General features: G+C 36.4%; 1 protein-coding gene and 1 long non-coding RNA gene across 8 annotated transcripts in view; one reads left to right on the top strand and one right to left on the bottom strand.

Moving 5' to 3' along the window:
* LOC138739349 (uncharacterized) overlaps nt 1-19,076 on the top strand; it is a 32,337-nt gene extending 13,261 nt beyond the window's left edge. The window contains exon 4 of the long non-coding RNA XR_011342192.1: nt 17,811-19,076. This is a non-coding gene — a long non-coding RNA (uncharacterized lncRNA). The remainder of the gene's footprint in view (nt 1-17,810) is intronic.
* The window catches only part of dync2h1 (dynein cytoplasmic 2 heavy chain 1), a 509,574-nt gene that overhangs the window by 480,338 nt on the left and 2,789 nt on the right, over nt 1-26,447 (bottom strand). For 6 of the 7 annotated variants that reach the window (XR_011342189.1, XM_069891176.1, XM_069891173.1 and 3 more), the window contains exons 2-7: nt 17,712-17,916; nt 14,337-14,507; nt 12,184-12,322; nt 9,109-9,227; nt 7,998-8,142; nt 99-331 (exon numbers count right to left, since the gene is read on the bottom strand). Coding sequence is in view for 6 of the 7 variants with exons in the window: in XM_069891176.1 (XP_069747277.1) it covers nt 99-331; nt 7,998-8,142; nt 9,109-9,227; nt 12,184-12,322; nt 14,337-14,507; nt 17,712-17,906 (1,002 nt within the window). In the remaining variant the exon portion in view is untranslated. The remainder of the gene's footprint in view (nt 1-98; nt 332-7,997; nt 8,143-9,108; nt 9,228-12,183; nt 12,323-14,336; nt 14,508-17,711; nt 17,917-26,447) is intronic. The other variant, XM_069891175.1, reaches the window with a different exon arrangement.

Here is a 26,447-nt window from a genome sequence, read left to right as displayed (position 1 = left end):
TAACCGTATACATGGCATTTTTCTCAAAAATGCACCACATGAACAGCACAATTACAACACTTTCAAAAATAAGGAAAAAATAAACTTTACGACTGTACCTCTTCTAGTCGTTTGGCAAGTTTACCCAACAATTCAGGATAATATTTCTCATTTTTCCATTGATGAGGAGCATAACGTCGCCAAACCTGTCCAGTCAGGTGGTCACATGCTGACACCCACTGTTCACAGATGGTGATGCCAGATCTGAGGCTTTCTTTTACAATGTGGAAAGCATCTTCCCATAAGTTTAACTGCATTAAAGTCTTCTGTACAAATCTACTCAAGGCATTTCCTAGAGAAAAGAAAATATGGAATATTAATTTTATTACAAACTCACAACCAATATCACTAATAACAGGGATTGCAGGCAACTGGAAACAGCACCCTCTGCAAATGCATGGAGGTGATTCAGGTAGTCAGTACAAGGAAGGGGCATTGAAGGCCTGACTGGAAAACTTACATGGAGGTGAATTAGGTTGTCAGCACAAAGAAGGTGTTCAAGTAAATGTTCTCGGAAGCAACACACAACCCCTTGGTGAAGATAGGAGCAAACATTCAGGCAGCATAGCGCCCCAGTCATGACAGCTGTTTGAATCAAGTTTCAGTAAAGTTGCATTGGAATGAAATGGCAGCACCCAGGATAAGGAGCCGGATGATGCTACTCCCCACTTGGGCGAATCTCCCAAGATGTCACCCAATCCCTGCCTCGTTAGAGTCTTTATCTTTATTAGTATTAGGTATACTAGTAAGGCTTTATCTGTTTACTTGGGAGAGGTTGTTAATTATGACAGCAGCACAGTTAACATAGTGGCTAGAGTAAGACTATTAAAGCGGCAGTGACTGGGGTTCAAATTTTACTTTTTAACATACGGGAATTACCTGATTAAAGTGAACTTTGCATCATTAAAGAATACGATACTGATTTTATTTTTTTCAAATTACTTTACATTTTGCACTGTCTTTTGTCTTTTAAATGTATTCTTAATGCAGGTTCATTAGTTCGGCATTGGAAGAGTAACTCAGTCAACTGGCAAATTCACATATTTGACATTTGCGTTCCCTGCGGGTGTCAGATAAAGGGGATCCTCTGTACTGCCAATGCTAGAAATCTGAAATAAAAATGCTGCAAATGTTCAGCTTCTCCAAGATCAGACAGCAGTGAAGAAAGAAACTGTAAATGTTTCAGGTCATTTGAATCAGAAAATTTTATTTTAAAAGGGGTTTCAAAGTTTGGAAGGGATGTTACACAGAGGAATGTCTGCGATAGGTACAAGAATGACAATAAAAATAATGGTGATGTCAGCCAAAAGGAGATGGTAAAGTTAACAAGTTGGATCAAAATGAGTCAAGGGCCAATGAACAAATGGTTTTGCCCCACCTAGTAGTTTAATCGCATTTCTAAATTGTGTCTGTTGTGCATAAACAAATGATGTTAAAATTTGGTAAAGATGGTGAAGATTCATGAATAACAAAAAACTCATCTGAATTATGGGTAAATGGGAATAGGGGACGCAGCCACGTGAAGGATTTAGACAGAGCTCGCCGTGAAGCGTATCAAAAATGGTTCAAAATTTAAAATAAAGAATTTTTTTTTTTAAACTGAAAAATGGACAAAACGACTAAAAAAAAAAAATATGAAGATGCTTCTACTCAGCCAAGAACATCAAGCGAAAGCTCAAAGGGAGTGGCGTGAGTGCTCTTGGGACCGGTGGATCCCAGCAGAGCTAGGGAGTCAGGACAAGAACTAAATATTATCCTGGAAAAAATGGAAAACTTGAGCAACCGATTTGTTGGCGTTGAAAGTGTAATGAGAGACAAGACTGAAAGGATGACTGAAATTAAAGAAATTGTTGAAGTCTTAATGGAAAAAAATGACCCAAGCAGAAACAGATTTGGTAAAAGCATAAAATGAGCTAAAAGCTTTAAGAAATACACAAAGCAATGGGAGTCGGACAGACAAGATCTACTGGACAAGATTGAACACATGGAGAATTCTAGCAGAAGAAGTAATGTTGAATTGTTGCACTGAAAGAGGGAAAATATCCAGAGAATTTATTCGAAACATGGATCCCATGAGTGCTGGGAGAAGACAAATTCAGAGAAAAACTGCACATTGAAAAGGCTCACCAGACCTTCAAACCCAAGAGAGCTGACGAGCAGCGACCACGTCCGGTCCTGGTAAGACTTCTGAATTATTGGGAATGGGAGCCAATTCTGGGAGCAGCATATGAATACTCAAAGCAAAATAAAGGTCCACCCAAGACTGACCATGAAAAAGTGTTACTGTTTCAAGATTATAGTACTACTTTAATTAAGCAAAGGAAGGAGTTTGACGATGTAAAAGGCAACAGCGTTCCAAAAACTTGAAATATTTGATGATATACCCCACGACTCTGAGGGTAGAACCTATGATTTTTCAAAACTAAGAACGAGGTGGAAGACTTCTTGCGAGGTTAATGAAAAGACTAAGGTTGCCAGAGGACGACTGTGAAGAATATTTACAATAAGACTAAGCAAAAGTTTTTTTTTTTTTAAAACATCTTTTATTTATTGTAGAAAAGTAAAACTTTATTGAAATGTTCAGGGACAGCTCAGAAAAGAGAGAAAACTTGGGAAAAGTAGTAGCAAGGTGGACACTCCATTCTAGGAGGGAGAATTGTGCTTTTGGGGTTTCCTGTTTACATCACCATCAGGGCAAGGACATGGTATGTGTTTTTTTTTAAATAAAAGGGAAAGATCACTTATTTAAACAATTGAAAAGGTTTTATTGTTAAACAATATTTGAAAAAACATCAATCGAGATAGAACATAAAAATGTATTAATTTTAATGTTAATGGGATAAGCAGGCTGGTAAAGAGGAAGCATGTTTTGGCACACCTAAAATAAATTTAAGGCTGATATATAGTCTTTCTGCAAGAAATGCATCTTACCAAATCAGAACATGCTAAATTAAAAAGAGAGACAAGTAGTATCATCTTCATTGGGCTCAAAAGCAAGAGGAGTAAGTGATTCTAATTAATAAAAATATACCAATAATAAGACACTGACTGAACAAGCTGGAAAATTTGTAATAGCTCATTGTAAAATCTATGCAGAAGCATGGACTTTTTGAATGTCTATGCACCAAATTATGATAATGAAGGATATCTTTTTACAAACAGCAGAGGGAAAACAAAATATAATGGTCAGAACAGACTTCAATTTCTGTCTAAATCCAATATTGGATAAATCAGCCAGAACAGTAACAAAGGCAGACACTATAATTTATGAAGGATTTAAATTTGATTGCTATACGGAGGCAGCTTAACCCCATAGAGAGAGACTATCTCGTTCTACTCAAGGATACATGATTCACAAACAAGAATTTATTTGTTTTTAAATGTCTGCCCAGTTAAAAAAAAAATAGAAGGGTAAATATAGAATGTTTGTCATAACTTCCATCAGATCATTGTCCATTAACTTTAACTATTGTAATAATGGAAAGACAAGAAAGTGTATACAGATGGCATCTCAATACAACACTGTTGAAAAGGAAGGACTTTTGTGAGTTTATCAAGAGACAGGTTTAACTATAACCATATAACCACTTACAGCACAGAACAGGCCAGTTCGGCCCTACTAGTCCATGCCGTAGCAAATCCCCACCCTCCTAGTCCCACTGACCAGCACCCAGTCCATACCCCTCTAGTCCCCTCCTATCCATGTAACGATCCAATCTTTCCTTAAATGTAACCAATGATCCCGCCTCGACCACGTCTGCCGGAAGCTCATTCCACATCCCCACCACCCTCTGCGTAAAGAAATTTCCCCTCATGTTCCCCTTATAATTTTCCCCCTTCAATCTTAAACCATGTCATCTAGTTTGAATCTCCCCCTTTCTTAATTGAAAAAGCCTATCCACATTTACTCTGTCTGTCCCTTTTAAAATCTTAAACACCTCTATCAAGTCCCCTCTCAATCTTCTACGCTCCAGAGAAAAAAGCCCCAGTCTGCACAACCTTTCCCTGTAACTCAGACCCTGAAATCCTGTCAACATTCTCGTGAACCTTCTCTGCACTCTCTCTATTTTGTTAATATAATTACTATTTTGTGAAATTAATTTTTATTCTACTGATACAAGCTTTTTAATATGAGATACACTTAAAGCTTATCTAATGGGACAAATTATTTCTTATACAAAAAATCTTGAGAGAACATGCTACAGAACAAGATGGTCTAGAGAAAGATATAACAAAATTGGAAAAAAGAATATCAGAACAGGGTTACAAGAAAAATATATTCAAGAATAAAAAAATTGAAATAATACAAATAATAGAACAAAAAAAATTAAAAACCAAACAAAAGTATTATGCATTAGGGGAAAAGGTGCCTAAAGTTTTATCTTGGCTGTTAAAAAGGCAGAGGAGTCATTTAGAATGATAAATGCAATAAAAAGAGGCCAATATTATACATTTAATCAAAATTAAATAATAATGCTTTTAAACAATATTATGTGTAAGTACATAAATCAGAATTATTAGGAGTTGAAAATAAGATGGAAGAATTTTTAACAAATGTTGAATTTCAAAAATTAGAAGATAGAGAACAAATTTATTTAGATATCTCTTGCTCAAGACAGGAACTCAAGAAAGCAGTGGATACTTTACAAGCTAACAAATCTCTGGGGGAGGATAGGTTTCCTGCATACAATTTTTTAAAAATTGATGACTCTTATGATGGATGTATTGGACTGGGCAGAGGAGACCCAGATCCTCCTGGAATCTTTCTCAACTGTTATAATTACAGTGTTACCAAAGAAAAGTAGAGACCCATTAAAAACTTTATCATATAGACCTACATCTCTCCTGAATGCTGATTATAAATATCCGCAAAGGCATTAGCTAATACATTGGGACAATATCTACCAAAATTAATACATACAGATCAGGTGGTGGGATTTTTAAAGGAAGACATTCTTCAAATAGTCTAGGTAGACTATTTAATACCTATGGCAAAATCAAAATTGAATCCAAGTATAACCATCTCTCTAGATGTAGAAGAATCATTTGACTGATTAGAATGGTCTTTCTTATTTAAAACATTGGAAACATTTGGTAAAGGCAGAAAATTTATAAACTGGATAAGAATTCTTTGTCATAACCCACAAGCCAAAATTATAACTAATAATCAGACATCAGCAGCTTTTCCCTTGAGGAGATTGAGTAGACCAGCACTTTTTAATCCTAGCTATTGATCCACTGACAGAGTTTATAAGGAGGTCCAGACATTAAGGGCTTCAAAGTTGGACAGGAAGAACATAAAATTATCATATTTGCTGATTATGTGCTTTTATATATGTCAAACCCGGCTGAATCTTTTACAAATTACAAGTTTAGAAAAATATGAAAGTTTATCAGGTTATAAAATAAATATAATGAGTGAAATAATGCCATTGAAAAATTGTGATTATGAAAGATATCAAAAAAGTTAGTAGATTTAAATGGAAGATAGATGGAATCAAATATTTAGGAATAATGACATAATAATTTACTGAACTATATAAATTTAATTACACTCCTCTTTTAGAAAAAAAAGATATACAGAAATGGAAAGACCTGCTGATTACTCTAGTGGGAAGAGTAAATTGTATTAAAATGAATGTGATCCCCAGATTATAGTTTTTTTTCCCAATTGTTGCCTATTGCACTACCTAAAATTTATTTAACATAGAATAATTACATAAGGCAATTGCTATGAAATTTTAAAATGCCGAGAATTTCTTTGAAAAAGCTAACTTGAGACTATAAATTTGGAGGACATAGACTTCCAGACTTTAGGAAATATTATTTATCCACACAAGCAAGATTTTTATCATTCTTTTTTGAAGAATAATGTCTTCCTTCTTGGTTCTGAATGGGATTGAATTCAATAAAAGAAACAGCAAAGGACTTTATTTATAAAGTGGAATGTTACATTAATAACAAAAAAGACAGATAACCCTATATTAATACATAGGATTAGAATATAGCAAGAAATAAATGAGTGCATTGGAAAAAAAGCAGGTATTTTATTAAGAACACCATTATGTAAAAATGAACTTGTGCCTATAAATCTGGGTAACAAAATATTGAATTTCTGATATGATAAAGGATTAAGATATATTGATAATTATTATATGGAGGGATCTCTTATATCTTTTGAACAATTCAGAAATAAATATGGAGTGCTTAATGGGACTTTCTTTTGTTTTCTCCAGCTAAGATTGTTCCTAAGAGAAAGATGGTGGTCAAGTTTGGCCCCATTTTAAATTGGTGAAATGTAACAAACAATTTGACTGGGGAATACACCTAAATTTATAACCCAGATGTCCTATGTTCTCCAGAATGTAAGTGCGAAACCAGGTTTACACAGATGGAGAGAAAGATTGGAGTGGGATCTAGGTGTTGCAGTCATAGAAAGATATTGGTCTGATTGGTGTTTGGATAGCATGACATCAATTATAAATGCAAGATATGGATAGGTGCAATAAATTTAACTAAATTCCAAATTTCATTTGTTAAAATAGCCTTAGCAAAGGCTAACAAATGTACTGCAATTACTTGGAAATCCGATTTTCCTCTACATAGAGCACGATGGACTGCTGAGATGAATAGTTGTATACTTATGGAAAAAAAATTACATACAACTTAAAGAACAAATATGATATATTTATTAAGATATGGCAGCCATATTTGGATCATTATAGGGGCCAATCGTAATTATAAATATAATAAAAAGGACAATAATAGATGCTGCTTATAGTAATAAATGCAAGCAACTTCCCCTATAGAATTTTTAACGGTCAACATAAATGTGAGCCCTGACAGTGTGTGGATTTATATTATGAAACAGAGGTGGGGGAGGAGTTATTTTGTTTTTTTTAAATAAAAAGTTATACACATGTATGTATGTGTTGCACGCGTGTGTACTGGAGAGCTTTTCTATGTATACTTATGGGGGAAAAAAATAAATGGAAATAGACAAATGAACTGGAAATCAAAGGCACTTTCCAAGTTACTCTGAGGCATCCTTTGACTTTTTAAACATAAAGGCGTCAGATGGTATAATATGCAATTTCTGTTGAAACTGAAAATACATATTCAACAAACAGTTGCAGGCAGCAACTAAGATCTCTGGTACACACAAAAATGGCTAGAAATCTATTACTTCTACAAATGATATCAAGCAAGGGTTAAGTCAACATAGTTATGTGGTAACTTTAATTTAAAATTTCATTCAGCATTCTAAATAATTTCATTTGACATCTTTCATCCCATTTTAACCCTATTCTCACATCATTAGGAATTAATTTCATAGCAAAGTAACAATACAGATATTCACAAACACTTGTTAGCATGTAACAGCTTGAGAAATATGAATGGTTGGCACAGCCAACATGAGGGTACTGTGGGGAAGGACCAAATTCTAGAGCCCTCCAATTACTGGACATTGAGGGGCTAAGACTGAGGGGAAGCCTCTCAAACAACAGAGTGGGGAGAAGCAACAATGTACCAGAGTAGTGTAATAGTGTAAAGAGAATCAAATGTAAATGCACAGTGACAGGAATGTATAGATATGAAACTAAGGGTGGGAACAAACTTTGAACAGTTTTCTTTTGTAAATACCCCCAGTAATTAATTGTGAATAATGTCTATTGTCGGTTAAAAAAAAAGTATTAAAGCATATATCCATTCCACACCAAAAAAATTTTTTTTTTCAAGCAGTCATTTTAAAATGAAGCCTATCATGGAGATGGAAGAAGATCCAAGGAACAATTTGAAAGACTTCCTAGATGTTGCAATTAATGTAAAAAGTTTTTAAAAATCAAAAAATTCTGGATAATTTCCCCATACTAAATGAAAAACTAACAATCAAACATAGATACAGTTGTATAAACTGTGCTTGAGCAAACTGCTGTTTACTTTTCTAAGGACTGTACCTAGGATATCAAGTAGATGCCGCATGCGTGACTCTGGATAAAAATCATGCTCCGTTTGCCTCCATATATCATCCACGGTATCACGAGTAGTCTCAACCAAATCCACCACGTCAGCCAAAGAAAGAGCACCCAAATTATTGTATTGCTAATAAAAAACATAAACATGTTAAAAATAATCATTGTTTTAAATTAAATGTCAAGTCCTGCATCCATAGAATTACTAAATTAGAGACGAGAGAGGTGAACGCAGCTGTGGGAGGAACGAACCATATTGACCAATAAATAGCCAATGTGATTCAGAGTAATTTGGCAAATTGGATATCAAAGTGGACAGGTGATGGGAGTTAGAGATGATGGCTGAAGGTTGCATTAATTGTGAGCCTACCAGAGAGATCACTTCTGATACTCTTGCTATTTCTAATACAATGAATGCAAATGTAAGAGATGTGAACAGCAAGTTTGCCAATTATAGAAGAATCGGTGATATTGTTGATAATGAAGAGAGGTAGTCTAGATACAAAATGATATTGGTGAGTTGGCAAGATGGAAATGATAGTGGCAGATGGAACTTAACCCTGAAAAATGTGTAATGATGCACTTTGGGAGAAAAGATAGGGTGGAGCATACACAATGAACATTTGGAAGTACTGAGAAACAGAGTGACCTTAGTGTACATGACAAAGGAATCCTGAAGACATTAATTAGGGAAGGCTGATGGGGGTCCTGACTGATGTATACAAATGATACAAAAGGGCAGATGTGTCTACTACCAGATATCAAGTCAAAGGGTAGCAGAGCTTGAGGGAATCTGAAGAGAGGTTTTTCACCCAGAGGGTGGGAGAAATCTGGAACACATTACTTGAGGAGCTGATGGAGGCATTTAAGAAATATTTCAATGAGCACTGGAAAAAGGGATTACCAAAGATAGGTACTTGATGGCTAAAATTAACAAGATCTATTTCCATGCATTTTGACAGTGACTATAAATATTAAGCCAGCTGCAAACTTTGCAACACTGAATTACAGTTATATGGTGAGATATTAAAGAACCCCAATTATCAAACTTTTTAAACTACAACTCAAACAGCACAAGTTGTGTTTGTAAACAAACCTGTGCAATGGTTTTAAATAGTTCTTCAAAATACAGGGCTCTTTCCCTTCTCTCTGTTTTACTATTGGTTGTAGCAACTTCTGTCCAGAACTGAAATTCATCACTAGGTTCTAGAATTCCTTTCAAAACAGAAATAAAATGCTTGCTTAGTATTGAAGGTCATATTTCACAAAGTTAATACAAGGCTAGAGACTTTCAACATTTTTTTTAAGAAAAGAATATGGTTTAATCATAAAGGTGTGAATCAATCTTTTTAGCAAACATTAATTTTGTTTTACTTATTCCTCACTTTAAATCCATGTTGAATTCTCCTATATGGAGAAAGCCTTTTGTAGTTCTTCTCTGCACACATCCCAGGCATAAACAGCTCATTCATGCAATAATGGCCAGCAGGTAGTCAAGTGTTGGTTTGAACATTACATTTTTCCATGTGCACAATTTCATCTGGCATGAACTAAATGCAAACTCTACATTTATATGTGGCATGAAGAACACTTGACAAATGATATGGGACATGACTGTCAGTCAAATTAACAAATTAAAATAATTTCTGATTTCTGCAAAACAATCCTGCTGTTGTATTGGTAATTTAATTGACCATCACAAACAAATAAAGGAGCCATGCTCAGTAAACACCCACATAACCCACATCTTCACAAGCATCCAATTTTCAAGGATTGTTTTGACACTTCAAATTGAAGTTTCTCTGCAATCAACGTTGTTTTCTAAGATTTCCATCTTGAAATGAGGAACTTGTTTTTAGTAAGAATCTAAATGTAGTACTACATGATAGTACCTTTACATTAGCTCTTGCATTTTCCTCCTTTAGTTTGCAAACACCAGTCACATTTTTCTAACATTCTTTGGAATGTTCCTTGCAACATACCTCACTACACTAATGATGCAGTATCTGAATTGCTTGAACAGCACAATGAGAAAGGATAAATTCATTATTTTCAAATGAAACCAATCCACCAAAAACATGTTTTGCTTTAATATATTAATTAGTGCAAAACAAAGAGAAAAAGTGAGGTAGTGTCTGTGGTTTATTGTCCATTCAGAATTCAGATGGTGGAGGGGAAGAAGCTGTTTTTGTAATATTGGGTATGCATTTTCAGGCTCTTGTACCTCCTTCCTGATGGTAGAAGTGAGAAGAGGGCTTGGCCTGGGTGGTGGGTGCCCTTGATGTTTGAGGCTGCTTTCTTGAGTAGGTGCCTCTTGTAGATGTCCTTAATGGAGTGAAGACTAATGCCCATGATGGAACTGGCTGAAATCACAACTCTCTGTAGCCTCTTCCAGTCCTGTATATTGTACCTCCATACCAGACAGTGATGCAACCATTCAGAATGCCATCCACAGTACACCTGTAGAAATTTGTAAGTCTTTGGTGACATAGCAAATCTCCTCAAACTCCTCATAAAGCCACTGGTGAGTCTTCATCATGATTGCATCAATATGGAGCCCCAGAACAGTTCTTCAGAGAAGTTTGCTCCCAGGAATTTGAAGTTCTTCACCCTTTCCACTGCTGACCCCTCAATGAGGACTGGTTCATGTTCTCCACAATCAGCTCCTTTGTTTTGCTAAGGTTGAGTGCAAGGTTGCTGTTGTGACACCACTCAACTAGCTGATTTATTTGGGGTCCGTATACCAAAATTCTGAAATTAAAACTATGATTGTATTAATCTTTCTTGATCAGTGAAGTTTTTCCAAAAAGTATAACAATTTTATGATGTTTTTGAGGTCTCTGAGTGTCAACTGATGCAATCCAAATTAATTATTTGTAATCATCTTATAATGAAATATATTTTAGTCTTGGGATTAGATAAGTTTAGGGGGAAGGGTGGATTTTTTGTAGTTCATTTTATTTTGTTTTTTAGTTTTTATATATAGTTTCAGCATATATTTGTTAACATTTTATTATGTTTCTACAGTATAATATTCTTAATTCTTGACATTATATATGTTGAATAAATAAACTATTTTTAAAAACCTAGCTGATTTATCTCCCTCTGTACACTTCTCATTACCATCTGTGATTCTGCCGATGACCATGGTGTCATTGGCAAGTTTGCAGATGGTATTTGAATTGTGCCTACCCACACAGTCATAGGTGTAGAGAGTTGAACGCATCCTTGAGGTGCACCTGCATTGATTGTCAGTGAGGAGGAGACGCTATTACTGATTTGCACTGACTGTGGTCTTCCCGGACAAGAATCCAGTTGCAGAGGGAGGTTGAGAGGCCCAGGTTTTGGTGCTTGCTGACTAGTACTGAGGGAACGATGGTTTGAAAACTGAGCTGTAATTAATGAAAAGCAGCCTGATGTACATGCTGCTGTTGTTTAGGTGATCCAAGGCTGAGTAGAAAGCAAGTGAGATTGCATCTGTTATGGAGCAATTATGGCGATAGGCGATTTGCAGTGGATACAGGTTTTTACCTAGGAACGAGTTAATTCTGACCATGACCAAACTCTCAAAGCATTTCATCAGAGAGGATGTGAGTGCTACTGAGTGAGTCATTAAGGCAGCTCATTCTGCTCTTTTTAAGCACCGATAGGATTGGTGCCATTTTGAAGCAGATGGGAACCTCTGACTGCATCAATGAGAGATTGAAGATATCCATGAACATTCCGGCTAGTTGGTTTGCACAGATTTTCACTACCATCAGGGCCTGATGCCTTGCGAGGGTTCATCCTCTTGATTAATGTTCTACCGTTGGCCTCAGAGACAGATATCACAATCCCAATTTGGCCAAAAAAATATAGCTGGGCTTCTCCAAACTGAAACTCTCTCGATTCATCAGGTGAGTGTTTGTTAATGTAATGGTAATTGTTTATTAGATATAAATATTCCCTCCTAATAAACTATGTCCACCTACTTCAGCTACATGAGTTTAATCCATCCCATGTGGATAAAATTTTCTAAAAATATAGATTTATATAAATTTTATCCATTTTCCTCCCTGCTTTAATCAAATTTTGAAAAGACTAGGCAATATTTACACCAATCATGAAGAGAAAAATCAAACTACAATTTTTTTTTTAATAATTTAATGCATTCCAGCATTAGGTTTCAAACCTGAAGTATCTTCTTCACCTCCGAATTTTGTTCCACTGCGACAACGATCTGAGTGCCTTACAATAGACCCCAGACCTGCTTCAAGTTGAGTCAATAAATTTTGAAGTTTAGGGTCAAAACTCTTACTCCATTTCTCATCCTAAGCAAAAAAAAAATCAGAAATACATTAATCATAAAAAAACTCTGCCGGAAAGTTGAACTTTAAAATAAATCCAATATCCTCGACTATTCCTTCTACTTTTTTGTTTTGCATTTAAACTAGAATTTAACATTTTTGAAAACTTGATTATTTTTATCATGAGCTTTTCATCAAAATGTTTAACCTAAGTAGCCCAATTTATTTTGCATTTATCTGTTGATGATATATAGCAAGGGGTTTTTAATACTTTGGAAAAACTAAACAGAAAGTCAGTATCTAGATAATATCCTGATCTCAACAGATTTTAACTGTAAAGCTCAACCTACAACACAAAACTATTTATACTAATGAAAGAATTTATACAATTCAATATGTTAAGAATAGTTATAAATCAAGATTAGTAAAACAATCAGCATATCAAAAGCAAACATAAGTTGGAGATCATATCCATATTTTGTATTCCAAGTGCTATAAATTGTTATTAAAAAAGAACTAATAGCAAAAAGAGGAAAAAAGGAAAAGAAATAGTAAAAAGAGACAAAACAAAAAGGAAAACACAAAACTTCTGCCTAACAGTGTTTCCAGATGCTATATAGATTAACATTAAAAGAAAAATGAAAGTAGAAAAAAATTCTGAAAGAGAATATGGAAAAGTTACGAGTCAGACAATTTAATTACATTGAAATAAAATTATAAAGTCAGAAAGTGAGTCATAAATGACCTCCACAGCATCTGAAATCTTATATCCGAATTATTAACTGAATAACAAATCTTTTCCATATTCAAACAAGACTTGATGTCACTCAACCATGATGTCACTGATCATGAGTAGGCAGGGCAGCATCCTTCCATTAAAGTAAAATCACATGCCTCACCAAAAGAGATGAAAAGGAAATAGCATGACTCTGTACCAGAGACAAGGAAGAATTATTCCCTCCTATTGTATTGAAGAAGGCCACCAAAGGATTCGGTATTAAACCTATATTAAAATTTTTTGACAAAAGTATGGAAAACCACTCTCCAGTATTTTCCAAAAGACTAGGACAAGTCCAGAACATATGAATTAATGACGCTTCTCTGCTCTTTTGCCTGTCACAAAAGGGGCTCATATCATAGTAAAAACAAGACAATTTAGCCTTAGACATGTGTGCTCTGTGTACCACTTTAAATTGTAATAAACAAGGACAAGCACATAATGAAGAGCTATTGACCAACTTAAGAATTGTGTCCCAATCTACCTCCGATATATTCAAATTTAAATCCTGTTTCCAAGCATTTTTAATTTTAACTAATGAAGACTGAGTTAAACTTAACAATTTATCGTAAATAATTGGTATTAAACCTTTACAAGAAGGTATTAAACTAAAGAACTCAACTACAAAATTTTATACAGACTCCTTTGGAAAAATCAGATAACTGTGATTCAAGAAATGTCAGACTTGCAAATAACGAAAAAATTAAGATTTAGGCAGGTGAAATTAAACAGAAAGCTGCTCAAATTATGCAAACGATCCATCAATAAATGAATCCTTAAAACTTTGAATACCCTCTCTGAAGAATATCAGAGATATTAAAAATTAATAAAAATATTTTTTTAAGAATACTATTTTCAATAGAAACATTAATGCTGAAAACAATGATGAAATTTTTATATCAATATTAAAAGAGATTTAAATATTTTAAAATGTAATTCAATTTCAGTCAATTCTGTAATATCCACAGCAAGAATGCTGCCGCAGATTATAAGATCCAGGAAAACTAATAACATCTGATTAAAATTTAAACTATATGCAACAATTACTGAAGAAATTGTTAAAACATAATTACAGTATTATCAAAAAATCTGATTGATTTCCCCCTTACAAATTATATGTAAGTAATTGCAGAGTACACTTTAATGCATACAGATGAACACAGAACAAGAATAACAAACTTCCTTCACATATTTCAGCCTTTGAAATTAGGGAACAGATATCAGATCAAAAAAGTAGCTTCTCAAAACCCAAAAACTCACCTTCAAGAGTATTGGTGCAAATATTTGACGTATTGCTTGATAAAAAACACTTATGGGTGAATCCAGCATTGATGACACAAGTATATTGGTGTGTAAATTTTCCTCAGTAATGACATCTGGCCGCATTTTAAAGAACACCAGAATTTTACCCTTAGTGTCCCCTGGTTCAACCTATCATTGTTAAAAAAAAACACCAAAATTCCAGAATTACTAAAGTAAAAAACATCAGCAACAACAAATTAAGGCAGGTTACTGGAGTCTTCCTGGGCACCAGTATGATTGATGCAGGTTTGAAGCAGGTGAGTACCATGTCCTGCTGGAGTGAGGGATTGAAAATATTCATTAAGACCTTGGTAAGTTGGTCAGCACAGATCTTTAATACTTAGCCAGATCCTCCATCCAGGCTAGATTATTTCCTCAGATTCACTCTACTGAGGGCAACACACTTCATCCTAGATACAGACAGGATGGTGGTCGTCAGGGTGCGGAGGAGTGGTTCTTCCCTGTCACTATCGTCAAATCGAGTGTAGAAGGCGTTGAGTTCCTCTGGGAGAGAAGCTTTGCAATCTGCTGCTTTACTGGATTTGGAACAGCAACAGGTTATGGCATTTAGGCCCTGCCACAGTTGTCGGGCGTCCCTTACTGTTTCCATTTTCATCCGGAATCTCCACGTCACCTAGAAGATAGCTTTCTGCAGGTCATACCTGCTCCTGCTGTACTGATCTGGATCTCCAGACTTAAATGCCTGCAATCTGGATCTCAGCAGGATCGGAATTTCATTGTACATCACATTCTGGTTGGGGAAAATCTTGAATGATTTGGAGGGGACACACTAATCACAGCTGTTTTGATAAAGTATGCAACAGCCTCAGTGAACTTGTTCAGATTCTCAGCACATGGCCACCTCCCTGAAACAGCTCTAGTCCATGGACTTGTGCACTGAAAGCAGTCTTGTTGTGCTGCCGTGCCCCCTCGCCCCCTCTCCTGCGGCCATGACCTGATCTATCTGCAATTTGACCTAGTTTGCTTTATATTATTATTTAAATGGTGAAATATTGCAGCATGCCATTGTACGTGTTGATGTTGACAATGCAGTCAATCTGTCAGTGTGAAAGGGAAACCCATCGCAAAGTGCATGTACTAGTGTCAGAAGGGGTCGCAGCTTGTGAAGGAAATCTTACGCGTCTGGTAGCAAAGCAGGGTGTCGCCGGACACATGGCAGCCATTCTGACGGGGCACCTTGTCGCACATCACTGGGGACTCTCCTACAGGGCATTCCTCAATGTCTGTCGGACCGCCGGCATTGGTGCCAGTGGAATCCTTGCACCTGTCGGTCATGCAAGGTCTGTGGAAGACATGGTGAGGTTTAGCAAGTGGCTTGCAGTGCATGTGCGCAAGGCTTGCATCAGTGCGAAAGAAGTGGATGTTGGATGGCTGCAAGTCAACAGAGTTTAGGTTGTCTATTGCTGCCTGACGTCTCCAGCCGCCATGGGGACTGAGCCATCGCTGTGGCCACGCAGGACTGTGTACATGTCATACAGCTGTTGACGGGTGAGAAGGGTTTTCACTAGTCCCCAGGAGATGTATTCCTGCAGCATCAATTTTGGGTCAATGCAGTACGTCACCTTAGTAGTTGAGTGCTGCAGTTCTGGTTTCTCAACGACACACACTCGATCGGGTATCCCGATACCGTGGGTGATTAACAAACAGTCCGTGCAGGCTGACTGGCATGCCTCCCTATCTAGGGTAAGGCATTGATGGAGGGGGCGGACAATCCGCCGGTCTGACAGCTTCATCAGGATATCTTTCATGCTGAACAGGGCATGGGCAGTGGCAGCCCCCCAATCAGGGCTGTCACCGAGGCAGATGAGGAACTCCACGTCGGCAGAGGACCATGATATATACAGCGTGAGGCCCATCTTTAACAATCTATCGTAACCCTCGTGATGGACCAGCGTGTAATAATTGCTGTGGCATATAGGAAGAGAAGGGACCAGGGAAATTGTACTGACCCACCATCAGAAGGCACCAGTCCGTCCACCAGGGGCCCTGCTTCACCATGTCATCAATGGGCATGTCTTTCGGGTCGCGTGCACGAGGCAGTACACAGTCAAGAAAGATGCATGCGTTGGTTGGTTTGTAGGTGCCACAGATAATCAAGTAGGCCATAGAATGTTGGCCTTCATTGTCAGATTGAATTCAGAATAAGAATTTATTGTCATGAACATGTCACAAAATTCATTGTTTTGCAGCAGCATCAAGTGCAAATATTGCTAGAAATTATATTTCAAAAATAAATAAATAGATTTCTTTAATGGAATATAGTTATAAAATGCCACACATTTTGCACCAGAAGACTTACCAATCCTCATTTTCACTAACAGCACTACTAATGACAAAAAAAATTTATTCTGTGGTATGTACTACTGTGTTTAAAATATTCCTTCATTGTTGAGAAATGTTAGTTTATATAATCTGCTATATCCTATAGGCATAATACTAGTTACAAAATACTTAACGATTTAATGACAAAATCAAAGCACAGGAAGATTAAATAAATAAAATCAAGGTAAAAACTTTCACAATAAAATTAACAATACCCTGTATCAAAACAACTTTGATCGTAGATGATGCAATTTTTGTTTTTGTACAATAATGACCGATCAAATCTGTGAAACAGCAAATGCTGAACGATTGCAATGATTTAACTGATCATTTATTGAAAAATATCCACATTGTGAGTTTCTGAATAAGCTAATTTGATTCTAAGACAAGGATTAGGAGTGTTCAAACCCCTCACCACCATGGTTTTATTGGTAATTATTTGCATAAATTTGCCACCCAAGTTTTGTCCAACCTTACTACTGACAAGGTAAAAGATAAATTGCAGACCCAGAATATTACTTCTTACTTTGATTGCTCTCTTGATGCTAGTGTTAGCTAACTGCAATAGTAACTTGTCCTAAAATACTATAATCCAATTCAGATCTGAAACAATATTTATTATTAACATAAAAAGTCTGAAATTATCAAAGAAAAAAATTTTTTTTAAACTAATTTGGATTTCTGATCAAATTTATGCTTCAAAACTAAGGAATGTCAATGCCATGGAATAGGGTATCCTTAACATTTGTAACCAAACAAACATAACCATCAATAACTCCCTGGAGAAATGAGAGTTGGACAGTCAACCACCTGACCTAACAATGTACCTTATTCAACCTCAATACAGTACTACCCACTGTACAATTTCTTATTGGAGAATGAGGCTACCAAATCTGCAATGAGTTAAATTAAAATTGTGGTTTGTGGACATACAGATCCATCTGTACTAACTGACATTAAGTGTACTATACAAGTAAAATTAAATTATACCTTATTACAAACAACCAGACGGTCACCCGATTTCTGTAACGAGATAACAAACACGTTGCCATCATCCAAAAAATTGTTCAATTCTTTTCTGTCTTCCAGAGATGAAATGAAAGAATCTGATGGGGAAATGCCAAAATAATTTCCTGCTGTTCGGAGAATGAATATTTTTCTCGTATCTTCTAGACTTGCAGGCATGTTGTCTTCCCTTGAACAGAAATTTTAAAAAGTGAAAAACAATCTGAATTTTACAGCATAAAAAAAACACTGAGATTAACTGACATGCACACATCTTGAATTATCACTCCAACAAAAAATATACTGTTCTGACCCAGCCAGAAATGAGTTCTGATGTACAGGCTCAAGATCAACAATAAATGTTTCTCAGAAATTAAAGCTCTAGAGAACTAATCAGAAACATTAGACAAGTTAGACGTTAAATTGGCCCTCCTGTATTCAAAGCATTTTTTTTTTTTAATGTAAAATTTCACAATGAACATGTTTTAATTAAATGAACAATCGAACTAATGCTGTCATCTCAAGATGTGAGAAACCAGGAGAATCATGCAACATACAATTTAGCCTCAACCATTCTAAGAAGTTGAGGAGGAGTCATGTGATGGAGTAGTGGCCGGTCGAGAAACCAGCCCTCTCCAGAAAAATAGGAAAAAAGTTAGGAAAAAGCAAAGCATAACAAAAATAAAATATAAGAAATAGAAGATAAAGATAAAAAGAGAAAGAAGATGGCTTCCAATCAGAAGAAAGTAAAAACAACTGGAAAAAAATGATCTCTGGAGAAGAAAGAAGAAGGCCTTACCTGCAAGAAGGAACAGGGCTTTGAGGTGGCAAGGAAGGCCCGACCCTCGAGGTCAATGCCTGCCCTGCGGAGTTGCAACTCACCAGCCGGTGGACGACAAAAATGGCTCTTGGAGCTAAACAAAAGTGCGCAATCAAAGGAGAAAGAGGACACTGGCGGGAGGGGGACTCAGCAGAGGAGCGGGCTGCCACAGAGCGAACAGCTGAGGGACGCCCGGCACCGGGGCACTCAGCTGCAGGACGAGGAAGGCAGCAGAAGAGAAAGTGATGAAACAGACGTGGGAGATAGACGGAGGGATGACCGACAAAAAGATCAACGTCAGGAAGCACAACAGACGAGCAGCCCAGGAGGGGAGGACCAGCAACAAGAGGCCCAGATAGAAGAGGCCCGACAAAGTTACAAGCAGCTCATCAGAAAAAAAGAGAGACAGACACAGAGAAGAAGACACAAACACAGATACAGACACAGAAGAAGAGGACCAAGATCTTCACAGAGAAATAGAAGGTAAAACTGATGGACAAAAAAATAAATGGTAAAACTGATGAACAGAATATAGATAAAGTTTTTTTTTGAAGAACAAATGAGATCACTAGAAGAATGGTTATCATTAGAATTTAATGCAATTAAAAGGAAAATGAAAAGAACAAAAGATAAAATGCAAAGGTTATAACTGGTAATGGCAAGTAGGGAAAAGAGTAGAGAATGTGGAAGAGCGGGAAACGGCTATAGAAATGGAAGTGAATGACAAGAGAAAAATTGGAAGAAAGTGACAAAAAAATTAAAGAGACACAAGAGTTGTTATCTCAGAAAATTAATATGTTGGAAAATTATAGTAGGCAAAACAACAAAAATAGTGGGCCTGAAGGAGGGTGAAGAAGGCACAGACATGAAGGAATTTATAAAAGGATGGATCCCGAAGGTCCTGGGAATGACAGAAATGCAGGAAGAAATGGAAATAGAAAGGGCACACAGAGCATTAGCTCCGAAACCACAGGCAAATCAAAAACCAAGATCCATCTTAGTAAAATATTTGAGATACACGACAAGAGAAAATATACTGGAACGGGCAAGGAATAAAGTTAGAGAAGATAATAAACCATTGGAATACAAGGGTCAAAAAATATTTTTTTACCCAGACACAAGTTTTGAACATTTAAAGAGGAGGAAGGAGTTTAATACAGCGAAATCGATTTTATGGAAAAAAAGGTTACAAATTCATGTTAAGACATCCAGCCATGCTTAAAATATTTATACTCGGGGAGCAAAACAGACTGTTCTCAGATCCAGAGAAAGCGCAAGAATTCGCAGTATGTTTGCAGGATAGGAGAAGAGATGAAGAGATGTAACAAGAATGAAGAACGGCGATAAAGTATATATAAAGATGTAAAAACAATGTATATGTAAAGAACTAAAGAGGGAAAAGAGAAGGGGAGGAAGGGAGTAAGGGGAGAAAAAAGAGAGCTTTGTTTTATGAATTTTGAAAAAAAGTGATTTCTGGAGATGGCTGGGTAGAGGGGGAATAACCGTCACTGCAAAATCAGTTGACGCTTGCGAGCAAGACCGCAATCCAAATGGAAAGGGGAGTTGTTGTTGCCCGGCAAGGGATATGGCGCAGCTCAGGGGGGGGGGGGGGGGGGAAACTTTTGGGGTTAAGGTATTAGTGGATGTGGGAACTGCAGGGGTACTTTATGTCTTAAATGTGTTGTCATACATTAAGTGTAATAAGAGATGAAAATGGGAAAAAGGGGGATGGAGGTGGCAAAGAGGTGGAAAAGAGGTGTATACAAGATACAAGATGGCCACATTGAACTATATGACTATAAACATTAATGAAATACATAACCAAATTAAAAGGAAGAGGCTACTAAATTTATTGAAGAAGGAAAAAATAGATATAGCATTTGTGCAGGAAACTCATCTAACTGAAAAGGAACATAAACTAAAGAGAGACTGGGTAGGACACGTAACGGCAGCCTCCTATAATTCAAAAGCTAGAGGTGTAACCATATTAGTTAACAAAAATGTACCAATCAAAATAGAGGAGGAATTAACAGATCCAGCATGGAGGTATGTAATGATAAAGTGTCAGATATACTCAGAATTTTGGAATTTGCCTAACGATGAGGATCAAAAGTTTATGCGGGATATTTTTTTAGAAGATTGCAGATACACAAGGAAATATATTGATAGGAGGGGATTTTAACCTTAATTTGGATCCAATGTTGGATAAAACTGGACAAAAGACAAGCAAAAAGAATAAAGTAGCCAAATTTATGGTTAAATAAATGCAGGAAATGAAACTTATGGATATATGGAGGAGGCAACACCCAAGAGAGAAGGAAAATTCATATTATTCGTGTAGGTATAAAACATACTCGAGGATTGATATGTTTTTGTTGTTGGCCCATATTCAAGGAAGAGTTAGGAAAACTGAGTATAAAGTTAGACTACTATCAGATCATTCACCCCTGTTATTAGCAATAGAAGTGGAGGACATCCCACCAAGAACATATAGATGGAGGTTAAACTCCATGCTACTTAAAAGGCAGGAATTTAGAGAGTTTATTGAATGCCAAATTAAAACATATTTTGAAATGAACAGAATCAGTGAAAGACAAATTTATACTATGGGTCGCAATGAAAGCCTTCATTAGAGGACAGATAATAAGATATGTAACTAAGATGAAAAAAGATTACAATTGGTAAACAGAGCAGCTGGAAAGGGAGATAGCATGTATAGAAAAGGAACCAGTGAAAAGGGACGATATAAAGAAAAAGAGAGAATTGGCGGACAAAAAATAAAATACAAAACATAAACGTACAAGGTGGAGAAGAACATAATGAAAACAAAGCAAAAGTATTACGAATTGGGAGAAAAAAAAAAACACAAAAACACAGAACAAGCTAAAAGAACTGTATTGGCATCAAGGAAAAAGGACAAACAAATCACATATAACCCAACAGAGATTAATGAAAACTTTAAGGAATTTTATGAACAATTATACCAAACTGAGAATGAGGGGAAAGAGGATAAAATAGAAGAGTTTTTAGCTAAAATTGAACTGCCAAAATTGCAAGAAGAGGAACAAAACAAACTGATAAAACCATTTGAAATAGAGGAAGAATTAAAAAAGCTGCTAAACAATAAAACACCTGGAGAGGATGCATTTCCAATAGCATTTTATAAAATATTTAGTTATTAATTCCTCCTCTCCTGGAAGTAATGAATCATGTAGAAGAAACACAAAACTTGCCAGACTCGTGTAAGAAAGCAATAATTACAGTAATACCAAAGATGGGGAAGAATCCATTAACACCAGCATCATATAGATCAATATCTCTACTTAACTCAGATTATAAGATAATAGCGAAATTATTAGCAAACAGATTGGCTGACTGTACCAAAAATAGTAAAATAAGATCAAACTTGATTTATTAAGAAAAGACGGACAGCGGATAATGTCTGTAAACTTATTAATCTAATTCATGCAGCTCAAGGAAATAAGAAACCAATGGTGGCTGTTACCTTAGTCGCAGAAAAAGCCATTGACAGGGTAGAGTGGTACTACTTATTTAAGGTATTACAAAAGTTCAATCTGCTAGAAAAATATATTAATTGGATTAAAGCATTATATAATGGACTGTTGGCAAAGGTAGTAGTAAATGGATATGTATCGAACCAATTCAAATTAAGTAGATCAACTAGGCAGGGATTAGGCAGCCATTATCCCCCTCAATGTTCACCTTAGCAACAGAACCATTGGTAGAGCTGATAAGAATAGAAAACAAAATAAGAGGGATAAAAATATAGGAGAAGGAGTATAAAATCAGTTTATTTGCAGATGACATCATAGTATACCTAACAGAACCAGAGATATCAATAAAAGAATTACATAAGAAATTGAAGGAATATGGAGAAATATTGGGGTACAAGGTCAACGCAAATAAAAGTGAAGTGATGCCAATAAGTAATGCAGATTATACAGAACATAAAATAGAATCACCATTTAAATGGCAAGTGCAAGCAATCTGATACCTAGGTATCAGGTTAGACAATAACTTAAGCCACTTGTACAAACTAAATTATCAGCCACTAATAAAGAAATTGCAGGAAGACTTAGAACATTGGAAAGAACTACTTTTAATGTTGATAGGGAGGGTGAACTGCATTAAACTGAATGTGTTCCCAAGGATACAATACTTATTTCAAATGTTACCAATTCCTTTAACAGAGAAATTCTTTGATGAACTAAAGAGAATAATAAGGAAATTCTTATTGAAAGGGGGGAAACTGAGGGTAGCATTAGATAAATTAACAGAGAGGTATAACCAAAGTGGTTTGCAGTTACCAAACTTCAGAAATAATTATAGAGCCTCACAATTAAGGTATTTATCAGATTTTTACCAGACGAAAGAAAAGCCAGACTGGGCTAAGATAGAACTAGAAAAAAATGGGTGAGAAGGTACCGGAACATATACTTTATAAGTGGGATGAAAAGCTGGTGCAATATAAAAGCTCACCAGTATTGCATCATTTACTTAATGATGCATCATCAAGATGCATCATTTACTAAGTGAAGATCCACTTAGAAAGGAAAAAAACAAATTACCAAATACGAAAATTGTTATTGACGCAAAATCCACTAATCCCTTTTACAATACATTACTTTTCCTTTAGAGAATGGGAGAGAAAAGGAATCAAAAGAATAGAAGATTGTTTTTTGGGAAATAATTTATTAACATTTGAACAGGTGAAGTACAAATTTGGAATAACTCTGGTTAAATGTTTGCATATCATCAACTGAAATCTTATTTAAAGGATAAATTGGGAAACAGATTGAGATTACCAGAAGGAAGCAGCTTTGAATATGTGATTACAGACACAATGATAATTAAAAGATTTATAACAAATATGCGCATTAAGCTGCAAGGTAAGGAAAATGATGAAATAAGCTATAAACCTAAATAAAAGTGGGAAAAGGATTAAACATAAAGATAAAGTTATGTTCTGGAACTATGAAGAATACAATAAACACAAGGTTACGCATGATACAGTATAATTGGTTACTAAGGTTATGCCATTGTGTATATTTAATGAGAAATGTTTGTACATGTTATGGTTCACAGTGTGATAAATAAAAAAATATTTAAAAAAAAACGTGTAATTTACTGAATTAGTGGCCATACTTTACAATTGCAATGAAAGCTTTTCAAAACAATGTTGCTAAAGAAAGTAATTGCATTTTTGCACATTTTGCATGCAGGCTATTAGTGTTCCACCCATCTTCAATCTCATCATCATACAATATAAATAGGAAGCTGAAAAGGTCTGCATGGAAAAAGTATCTCTTCATTTCTCACACTGTGAGAATTTTTAATCCATAATCACTTGTCAATGAGTCCCTAAATAAAAATATTTCCCTTCTTAAAACATTTTATAATTTTTACAATTCTATTTCTACCAGTTTCCTCAATTTCAGTGGGAATGTCTCAATACTGTATCCTCAGAACTATAGTTTTTCATCTTTAAAATATATTATGACAGGATAATGTTAGAGACATAGTCATTCAGCATGGAAACAGGCCATTCAGCCCACCATGTCCATACTGACCCATAATTCCATCTCAAGCAGACGAGAGAAAAGGGTACTCAAGCAAGTGGCCATTCAGATAGCAGATGCTTTAAGAATTATTTTCCAGAACTCGATATACTCAGGATCAGTACCCATGGATTGGAGGGTAGCTAATGTTACCCCACTATTTAAAAAGGGGGGTAGAGAAAAAGCAGGGAATTATCGGCCGGTGAGCCTTACATCAGTAGTGGGCAAAATGATGGAATCCATTATTAAGGATGTAATAGCGGAGCATATGACTAGCAGAGAAGGGATCAGACAGAGTCAACATGGATCTACAAAAGGTAAATCGTGCTTGACAAATCTATTGGAATTCTTTGAGATGGTGACAGGTAAAATAGATGGGGGAGAGCCAGTGGATGTGGTGTACCTGGACTTCCAAAAGGCCTTCGATAAGGTCCCGCATAAACGACTGGCTTCCAAAATCAAGGCTCATGGGATTGGGGGCAAAGTATTGATGTGGATTGAGAACTGGCTGGCAGGTAGAAGACAGAGAGTTGGGATAAATGGCTCGTTTTCTGAGTGGCAGGCGGTGACCAGTGGGGTACCACAGGGATCTGTACTGGGACCCCAGCTGTTCACAATTTACATTAATGATCTGGATGAGGGGATTGGATATAATATCTCCAAATTTGCAGATGACACTAAGCTAGGAGGGGTTGTGTGCACGGAAGAGGGGGTCAGAAAGCTCCAGTGTGATTTGGATAAATTGAGGGACTGGGCAGATACATGACAAATGCACTACAATTTGGATAAATGTGAGGTTATCCACTTTGGTAATACAAACCGGAGGGCAGATTACTATTTGAATGGCAATAGATTAAGAGATGGGGAAGTGCAGAGAGACCTAGGGGTACTTGTACATCAGTCTCTGAAGGCGAGCATGCAGGTACAGCAGGTGGTTAAAAAGGCAAATAGTATGTTGGCCTTCATATCAAGAGGGTTTGAGTATAGGAACAAGGATACCTTACTGCAGCTGTACAGGGCCTTGGAGTGCAGGGCCCTGGAGTATTGTGTGCAGTTTTGGTCACCTTATCTAAGGAAGGATGTTCTTGCAATGGAGGGAGTGCAGAGGCGATTCACCAGGCTGATACCTGGAATGGCAGGAATGACTTATGAGGAAAGATTGCGCAAATTGGGATTGTACTCCCTGGAGTTTAGAAGATTGAGAGGGGATCTCATAGAGACATATAAAATTCTGGCAGGACTGGACAGAATGGATACAGATGGGATGTTTCCAATGATGGGAAAATCCAGAACCCGGGGCCATGGTTTGAGGATAATAGGCAAACCATTTAGGACCGAGATGAGGAGGAATTTCTTTACCCAGAGGGTGGTGAATCTGTGGAATTCATTGCCACAGAGGGCAGTAGAGGCAGGTTCATTAAATCTATTTAAGAGGGAATTAGATCTATTTCTTCAGAATAAGGGAATTAAAGGTTACAGAGAGACGGTGGGGACGGGGTACTGAACTTTAAGATCAGCCATGATCTTGTTGAATGGCGGAGCAGGGTTGAATGACCTACTCCTGCTCCTATCTTCTATGTTTTTCTATGTTAGCATTTAGCCAAGGTAATTCAAGTGCATATCTATGGTAACCAGAACTGCAATCAGTACTCCAACTTCAATCCGACCACAGCTTTACAAAGATAGATTAAAACCAGTATTACATATGGCTTTTTAAACCATGTGATCTACTTATATTGGCACTTTCAAGAATCTTTGGACAGGCACACCAAGGTCCTTCCTTCCAATACCCAATAATCCCTAGGATGACCATTCATAGCATGTGCCCTAACCTCATTAGTCCTCCCAAAAATGCATTACCTCACATTGAACACCATCGAGCCATTTATCAACCTATCAATATCACCTTGTATTCTAAAACTAATCTACACTCTTAACAACCATTAATTTTAAGGTCATCTGCGAATTTAGCAATCATGCCTCTTAAAACACATACAAATCATTTGCATCTATTAGAAATAGCAAGGGACCAGCATTGATCCATTTGGAATACAATTAGCCACATATATCCAATCACAACATTAACCCTCCAACGTTACTTTTTTTTTGCATACAGGATATTTTTTCCATAGTAGGGGAAAAAAGGGTTATGGGGTAAAGGTAGGTAAGTGGAGTTAAGTCCATGGCCAGATTCAGTCACAAACTTAGTACATGATGAAGCAGGCTCAACAGGCCTGATAGCCCACAACTGTTCCTATTTCTTATGTTATGATTCATATTGCCAAGATAATTTTCGATCCAATTTGCCCTAGATCCCATAGG

Source organism: Narcine bancroftii, chromosome 7 (genome assembly GCF_036971445.1).
Source record: "Narcine bancroftii isolate sNarBan1 chromosome 7, sNarBan1.hap1, whole genome shotgun sequence".
NCBI classification, from domain to species: Eukaryota; Metazoa; Chordata; class Chondrichthyes; order Torpediniformes; family Narcinidae; genus Narcine; species Narcine bancroftii.
Note: the sequence above shows the minus strand (reverse complement) of the source record. Positions and strands in the feature narration are given on the sequence as shown.